Source organism: Mesitornis unicolor, unplaced genomic scaffold (assembly GCF_000695765.1).
Source record: "Mesitornis unicolor isolate BGI_N332 unplaced genomic scaffold, ASM69576v1 scaffold19741, whole genome shotgun sequence".
NCBI lineage: Eukaryota > Metazoa > Chordata > Aves > Mesitornithiformes > Mesitornithidae > Mesitornis > Mesitornis unicolor.
In genome coordinates, this window is record NW_010161930.1 from 1 (window position 1) to 9259 (window position 9259).

At 40.5% G+C, this 9259-nt stretch overlaps 1 protein-coding gene across 1 annotated transcript in view; it reads left to right on the forward strand.

The window, feature by feature from the left end:
- Positions 1-1895: 1895 nt before the first annotated feature.
- The window catches only part of LAMB4 (laminin, beta 4), a gene marked incomplete at its 5' end in the record, with an annotated part of 47643 nt that continues 40279 nt past the window's right edge, over positions 1896-9259 (forward strand). The window contains one exon of the mRNA XM_010193489.1: positions 1896-2013. Coding sequence (XP_010191791.1) covers positions 1896-2013 — 118 coding nt within the window. The remainder of the gene's footprint in view (positions 2014-9259) is intronic.

Sequence of the window (9259 nt, forward strand, 5' to 3'; positions counted from 1 at the left end):
TGGATGGAGTCGCTGTCTCTCCATGAATGGGAGCTGCTATTGCATTGCCATGCAGTCACGTCGGTGGCTGTCGTTGTTGTGATGGTATTTATTTACGGTTTTTCATTTTCTTGGTGTATCTGTAGCTGGTTTAAATAAAAATATGGCAAAGAAAGGAGGCCCCGGTCTCTATTCTTTTACATCGTTTTTCCAACTCGGTCCTACTTAGGGTCTTTTGAGAGATGCTTTTTAAAATTATTTTCATGAAAATTTCATAGGGTCTCAAAAAGCCAAAAGTCCAGTTCACTGAAAGGAGAAATATGGTAGAGCTACTTAGGCTATCTGAAACTGTCCTATTTACTGTTAATTCATTGTGTAAACAGGACAACTGTGTTCTACAGAATCACCACTGTTTTAATATATAATCCAAAATTATTTTCCACAACAAATATTTTTTAAAATGAGTCCTAATTCTTTTGAATATTGCTGTGACTTGGCTAACATCTAAAACGCGATTTATACAGCTGCTTCGTGAGGCCCATACTTCACAGGGGTCTGGGATAAGTGCGGTACTTGAGTGAGGTACTGTGAAAGCTGCGGTTAAAAATGTTACAATGTAATTTTTTTTTCTTTTTTCCAGGAATTTAAATTGTTTGGTGTAGACAGATAACTGATTCGAAGTTGTGTCTTTCATTCACTGGAGGTTTGCTGTATGTTGTTGATAGATTGTATGGTGTGTGCGGGGAAAAAGGTAACAGTCACTGAGCTGAATTCCTGTCTAGATTACAAATGTCAGAATAATAATAAATCCTGATCTATCACCACTTGGCTATTCTTAATTATTAGGTCATGATTACAAAGCAGAAATATTTTGATAATTGATTAAGTTACATAAAACCAGTAATCCTTTCACAGAATGGCTTTTTGAATTGTCTAAACAGCACAAGGTCAGCAACTATCAGGAGACTAAAGACACTTTCTAGTGTACATTGTGACCTTCAGTATTTGTTTTTAATGTTCTGTTTTCCATTCTTTGGAACACAATTTTCCTGAAAAAGAAAATTGACCATTAATAAATAGGTTTCTCAAAGTGTCTCTAAAGTTGTATTCACAAATAATCCTTATTTTTTACTCCTTTGCTACAAGTTTGCTGTGTCCCAGCTAAGGATTTTGCTTTATAAGAATATTGTTTTGATTTTAACAATAAAGAACACTAACTCTATGTTTTGTGGTTTGGATTTTGGGGTTTGGGGGTTTGTTTTGTTGTTTTTTGGGGTTTTTTTTACCATGACTGTTTCTTTCTGTAACAATTTGAATAGGATTGGTGAGAGGCGAACCTAGCAAAAATAACTGTTAATTAAGCTTTATCTAGTCTAAATGTAATCTGGCAATCACCAGGGTTTCAATTCATTTTCAAGATACTTCTGCAAGGCAATCTGAAGGGGTCAGGGTACTCTTACGTGAGTACCTCAACATGCCCAGTAGGTCCAATGCATCCCAATTCTTTAAACAGACACTGTATATCTGCACAGACCCGACCATGCAGTGAATGATGACTCTGTAGCCATGCTTGTGGTTATCTCTGTTTTTTTTTCAGCCTCAGTTCCTGAGTGACGATATTTTTTTTCCCAAAATCCTAGCATGCAGCACCCATACCCATCTGACTAAGCCACAACTTCCAGCTACAACTTCCAACACCTTCTCTGTAATCCCCTGCCTAGCTCTCTCCACATCTCCCTTACTCAGTCTACATCCCTATGAGTACCTGTGGATCTGCACAAAACATTGTCTTTTCACTGCCAGGTTTACTGGATCAACTGCTTCTTTTTGCTTTTCCACCCTCTCAATCCTCAGCTTCAAATCGATCCTGGCTTCCACAAATCTTTGGTGCTTTTCTTCTCTGTTTTCTGTTGCAGGTTGCCTACCCTTCAAGATACAGTAGAGACTCTGACATGCCATCTGTCTTGGTGTCACAGACATCTACTCCCTTGCCTCTACTGCAGGGAGCTCACAGTAATGGTCACAAACTGTCAGGTAAGTAAGGATGGGTAACATGTAAGCAAACCAATTGCTGTTGAAATGCACTCCCCACAGATGGCCAGCAAGGGAAAGATTGCTTCCTGCCACCTTCTGCCAAAAAGGAACTGCTTCAGTGATAGCATTTGAAAGCAAGAGGTATTTCCTTCTCTCCAGGTTTGCTGCTGGCATTTTCTGTGCTTGGCTGGATTTCCATTCTACCCAGCTGCTCCTACCTGGCAATGACAACACTTCCCTTCCATATGACAAGGGGAGATCAGGAAAGTGAAGGGAGACATTAATTTTTCTGCTTTCTCTCATCTGGTTAAACTAAGTACTTGAGAGAAAGATAAATCAGAGGTTATATATTCTTGATCCTGGGCAAATTAAATAGAACTATGCCCCAGTTCCCAACTTGATATCGTGCAGTGATATTGCGCTGCTGCTGTTACGTTGTTAGTGTCATTGGGGTCTATGATGAAATCTAGTCACCCCCCTCACTTATTTTATGTGTGACTTATCCATGATGCTTTCTGCATTTGTATAGTTTCCAGATGTTACAGGGTAGACACAGATAAAATTAAGCAGCTGATAGCCAGACAGCCATCATTCTGTCATACTTTTAGGTAATTAACATGTATATGTTGATAGATTTAAATACTCATTATTAAATTTCATTTGGGACTGAAAATGAAGAATCTCCAAACCGTCAGTTTATCTGTTTCTATTGCCAAGTTACACAAAAGAAGGTACTAGCAGCTGTTGAGGCTTTTGACTGAGCACTGGTTCATCTGATGTCTGTCTGCTCTGCACTTGCCGTCTCCAACCAAGGAGCTTGTGGGTGACCACAGGAAAGGGGCCATGTGAGGGTGCTGTTGTGGTCACAGCTGGACACCACGTGTATCACAGGTGTTGGTGGCTACACATGGAAAACAGGAGATTTACCAGTTATTTCACCACGCAGACCTTTCTATTTCTGCAGCTTCCTGAAGCTTTATTCATTTCAGTCTAAATGTACTTTTTCAATTTTCTAGTGATTTTGTGCTACATTTGTTTTCCAGTTTTATGAGAAAGAATGAAAAAGTGAAAAAGTAATTTTCAGCCCATCTCACTTTTACAAGCAAAAATTAACTAAATGAACCAAAAGTATTTTATTCCAGTTCAATCTCAACCATAATATTTACATCTGCAGTTCTTGTAAAACAGAAAGAGAAACTGTGAAGGCAGACTTATTTCATTTCAGAGACCAGTAGCTCAGACACTCCCTGGGATGATGGAAAAGCTGGTTTCACTTTGCGCTTCTGACCAGAGGCTCCCGTAGAAGCTCTCAAGCCACCAGGCTTCGGTGGCTCTGCAGTGGATCCTGCTGCTGCCACTACCGTTGTCCTCCAGTGAACACATTTTTCTCTCCACTGTTTTCTCTCCTCAAACTGAAGCTGCCATCCTTCCATCTGTCAGGTTCTTCCCTCAGTGGCCTCAATTTCCTAGGGGCTTTTTTTGGGAGCTTGTGGAATTGACTGTTTTCCCTTTGTTTGTTCTTAAAATTGTGGTCTCCTCGATTTTGATTTTTGTTTATTCCCCCCTTTCCTAAAAAACCCCAAACAAACCTCAAACATACACTGTAGTTCTCAAACAGACTACAGTATGGAAGGTTTCTGCATTGGTAACAAAACATTTCTAAGCCAGTAGACCACAAAGGTTCCTCAGGGGCCAGAGAGATTTTCTAAGCCCAGAGTAATTTCTAAACAACATCAATTTAACCTTTGCAGAAGAATTAACCTTAACCTAGAGAAAAGTAATTTAGGCTGACAAGTATGGAAAATCTAATAATAGAGATTTAAAACAGAACATTACCACAAATTTAGGTGTATAAAAGTAGGGCAATCTTTTCTTAGTGCTTTCAACAGCACAGGGAACATTAGGTGAATAAGAGCACAGTTACAGCTTATTAAGAGAGACCATGGTGGAAAAAGCTTTCTACTGAGAAGCTTCATTATTTTGTGTTGCAGGGCAGTGGCTGTCCTGCAAAAGACTCTTGCCATCATCCTAGCTCTGTGTGTATTGTCCTCGTACAAATTGTACTTTAAAGCTATAATAGAATTTTAATCCCTGGTTTACTAAGTGTTTTCTTTGGTCTTTTATTTGTCAAAATATGGCTTGATATTTTAAAACAAGCTATGATTGACTCTTTAAAAGCATATTGGTAAATCTAATTCAGTAACTGCTCTTCACGCTGCTTGAGTCAATTTGTTGGAAGAGTTGGAAGGACCATACCCTCTGGCCCATGTTGTGTGTACTTTGCAGGTTTTGTTTTCTTTAAGAAAGTAATTGAAGAAACGTCTTTCCAAAAAAATATTTGGTCAAATTGTCAATATAATTAGTTTTTTCTGACTAATGTGAAGCACTTTGCCTTGAATGGCTCGAAACAAGCACCAGTTCCCTAACAAGCAAACCTTTCCATGTAGCTAAAATAAAAGAGCAAATATTAGCTTTTAAGAATCTTCTCTGGTTGTCTTATTTCCAGAGACTTCAGATTATTCCTGATATAGTCATCAATATAAATACAGCTGCTTTTAACTCCTGCAACTCCAAGCTGTGGGTGACAACAGCCCGTAGGAGCAAGTACTCCAGGGTGAAGCACTTCTCCAGTCTGGGTGTTTGCTGGTGTCTCAATATCCATAGTGAGCCAACAAAGGTTCTCCAAACAGCTGTGGAAACGCAGCTGTGTGCAAGAAATGAGAAGGGAGAGAGGAGGGCACACAAAAGGAGAGTTATCTGTGGCTCCTCAGGCTGGACCTCACTTTAGGTTCTCACCTGAAGGGTAGCATTCATCGGGGGATGCCAGTTCCATGGATTTTTGTGGTTTATTATTCAGATATAAAAAATAATTACTGGAGAAATATACCTAAAAGGTCACTGTAGCTATTCTAACGATGTGCAAAACAAAAAGCAGAGCCAGATCTCAAGCCCTGAAGAGCCATGGTCACTGCCACAAGAGGGGTAAGACTATTCATGGGGTCTGTGGTAGGGGGACAGGCCCCTTTGGGAGGGCATCCAAAGCCCCTAGGAGTTCAGCTTCACCATATGGCTGTGCTGATCTAACAGTTCTCCATGGCTGGTGCTCTGGCTTCAGCCTTTGATACCTGGCATCAATACTGCTGTGTCTCTGACATGCAGTCTGTCACTGGTGGGTGCAGTCCCATCCAGATACGGTGGCCAGAGGTGGGTACTGGTAATGGGAGTTGTTGATACCCCAACTCGATAAAGGGTGAAGCAGACTTGGGGTTCAACCAGGAGGTCCAGCTGGGAGGGAAGAAGAGGAGGTCCAGAGGCAGCCCTGCAGACCAGGCTGCAACACATTGTGGAGGTTGGAAAAGCTCTTTTGCTTCCTTTTCCTCATATGTGACTTCAACTGTTTCTTCCTGAGCATATTCCCCTTTTTTTTTTTTTTGCATTTATTCACCTCTGCTGTTTTCACACACAGTGATCCATTTTTCTTTTGAATTTAAGGAGAATAATTATTTCTGATTAATAGGCCAATAAGCAATGAAAAGTGAAAAAAATCAAGCCCTTTTTTTATTGATGTGAGAAGGTTCCTAGAAACAGCCTTGTCCAGTTGTACTGGATGAACTCACTGATTCTGAATAAACTAACAGAAGCCAGACTTCTCATCCTGCCAGTTGCACTGTCAACTTGGAAATGTCAGAACCATAGGAAAAAACATGGAATGTTATATCTTGAATATATATCTCTTGAATAGTACTTTGACAATCACACTGATATTTTAAAATAATACAGTTCATCATCCTCTCTTTTTGTCTCTTTGGTGTTGATTACAACAATCAGCAATGCTGTGCCTGCCAGGGAGATAATATTCAAGTTGAAACTGGATTTCTTGTTTGTGGTGAAAAAACCAAAGACTTCAAATATCTGACTTGCACACAAAAGGTGAAGAGCACCATGAGGGGCTGTAACTGTTAGAAAATGAAAAAGTTTCTCATAAATTATAAATAGACTACATCATTTTGAAATGCGGAAAAGATCATTAAAACAACTATTAAATACAATTTTAAAAGCAGCTGTTTGCTCTAGGATGCAAAATATGGAGCAGCCAGCTGGTGGGATGCGGAGGTGAAGAGACTGGGGGACAGGGTGGCCTCCTCTCCCCTGCCCCTGAGCTCCAGAGCATAATCTTCTGGTGTCCTTAGCGCTCTCCTGATCAGATCTGTCAAATAAAATATTTTATTATAAGCTTATACTTCATTCTGTTTTTATTATTCAGTGCTACATTCTCTCAATAAGTACGAAGCCAAAAACGGCACAGTCTTTGCCTCTGAGATATTACACTTTAAGCATAAGATATGCTGGAACAAATGAGAGCAGAAACAAAAGAGGAGAGAAACAAAGGTAGCAAGATGGTTTTGCTTTTCAGACCATTGGATTTCATTTATGATTTTGGCCAGTTCTTTATGGATGGGATTCACTTCAGTCCACTTTTGTTGCTGAAAATGCAAACATCTCTCCAAAGTAGTGAATTGGGCTGCGCATGACCAAAGGAAAGCTGCAGGAACCTCCAAAGGGGGATTTATGCTTTTAAAGTAAGTATCTAAAGAAGGTGGTGGGATGGGCCCTATAGGGGTCCCTGTCTTTCTCCATTGACTCTAAAGGAAGTCCAGGTGATTTATTTAGATGAAATACTACTTTTTACATGGCAAGAATAATCCCAGGCTCAAATAATTTTATTTCTCGCTGAAACTTTAAATAGAACCAGGATTATTTTTATTTTTTATAATGTTTTTCACATTTTCATTACAGGGTAAAAGATCCATATACCCAAAGCGACGTTTTTTTGGAATGTCCATTGGCGGAAAGTGTGTATCTGTACAGGCGGGTGCCGGCTACCCATCAGCCAGTGTCCCAGGGCAGGCTCTGGAGCGGGGCTGTTGCCTCTGCTCAGGCCCCCTTCCTCACTGCTGGCTGGTGTCCGTGAAGAGAACACATGCCCAAGTGCTAGCAACTCCTGTCCTTTGTGTGAATTACGGATATGCCTTGGGCCTAAGAAATTACAACCATTGGACATGTCATGACGTGAAAAATCACACACCAATGCTCTCTACCCTCCAGCCAGCATGGAACGAGTGATGCATTATAAATCCAGAGCCTTTACCAGTGGAGAGATTAAATAAGCAAGAAAGAAGTTTCTTAATCCCTGCCTCAAGCAGTTTGAAACCTCCTTCTTGTTTGGGGTCCTACATAAATCAAAACACTGGACTGCCTATATGCTGCAAATAAATCTTCCTTGATATTCTCACATAACTTCTCTGTAAGAAAATCTGAATTTGGTATCAAATATGCTAATAAAATGTCAACCATTCTATAATTTAGTAGCATCATCATAATAATAATACCTTCTTCAGTTATATATCACTCCTTCAAAGAGCATTTGACATACTGCTTACACATACAAAGTAAAATTAGTGTATTTAATGTATCACTTATTCTTTTATTTCTTAATATTGAAACCCACTAAATATAAACCATCTGTACAATAATTAATCATGCATGAATACAAACAAAATGCAGATTAAATTGGCCTGAAGAATGTCTCCCACAAGTAATTTCCACATGCACTTGAGGAAAATGTAAGTATATTAATTATTTCCACTAAAGTGAACAATCATAGTAATGGCAGAGGATACTAAGCATTGCAATAGGATTGAAGAATACATATTTATTTCATTTTGTTTTGCTTTGTTTTTTTTTAAAAATAGGAACTACCAAAAGAAAAGCAATGAATAGTTTATAAAATGTATCTTTTACGCATTTAGAAAGATTGCTATTTGAGGATGTGATGATACTTTCCAGACAATCACAAATTAAGCCTTACAAACAATCAGAGGAGAACTGGTAACAAATATATCGCAACTAAAAATGTGTATCCGAGACGGCCTGCCATTCTGAAAACTGGAATCAAAGTGCCACAGGTTTCAACAAAGACATCAAAAACCAGTGGCCAGTTCTGTGCATGAGCTGGTGAACTCCATTTCAGAGCTGCTCTATCACCACATTTTCCATGACCGCGCTGTAGGCTGCACACCACCCTGCCCCGTGCTTGCTGCTGTGGGTACTATGGGCAAAGCTTGTGCTGAAATGCAAAGCTGTGATTCAAGTCACCATCTTGTCTGTAGCTTTAAATGGAAAAAAGCCTAGTGCTCATGATGGTGATCCAGAGCTTGAGCTAATTTGAAGCTGGTTTGATATGTCCACACGAGTGCAATCACAGCTCTCAGGTAAGCATGGCTACAGTCACCCCAAAACCCCAAATCAGCTATTCCAGACGGTTTGCACCCCCACTGTGAGGAGTCCCATGTTCAGGTAGACCAGTGCCACTTAGGTTTCTGTTGTTAAGTGGCTGTAAAGACTCTGATGTTTGGTTGCAAATCGGACCAACTGAACACTTGTTTAATTAAACAACAATTAGAGAGTTATTTGCCTGCGCTTCGAGAGTCCCAACCTTTTCAGTTGCATGATCTTTTTCTGCCGTGAACTTAACCTGTCACAATTTTCTTTCACTGCGCATAGTTGCTGATGCCAGAAGCTCTGGCAGAGAGTGTTCACAAATCAAGCCTTTGGCAGGTTGCAGGCTGGGTCTCATTCTCACCTACACCTCAGTGCCTCGGGGGACGTGCTGTCTTCTCCAGCTGGAGCACACAGGTCTGCCTTTGCTTGCTCCCCTCAGACGGCTCTGCTCATTTCCAGCTGAAGCACTTGGCTGTCTGAAACCCAGGTAAGACCTCTTCACTATTTAATTTTCCTGCTAAGCATGGAACTAAGTATGCTGGGGTTTTGCTGGTCCTTGTTTCTCTGTTAAAAGAAGTCCTGTTTAGGATATCACTGATACTGATCATCATGGTATCAGACAGGGTAGGGACTGGGATGTGTGCCTACCAAGATTACTCTTATCGTGGATACCTATATTACACTACAGTGCTGTGGCAGTGATTGCAGCTTAAGTAATCTCTGAGTCTGTCCATTATTCTGGCAAAGTATAAAATTTAAAGTGCAGCACAGCAGGAAAATGTTTGCTCGGTTTTGTCTCGGACACCGGCTTCGCTGCCAGCTTGCTCTGTAACTGGAAAGCCCAGTGCAGCTGCACAGATGCTTGCCAGCATTGTCTCCCCATTACACATCAGAATCTCTGTGGTCATGGCAGGTGAGAGGAGCCAAAGCAGCACAAAATGCTGGTGACCCTTGGTAGCTTTCC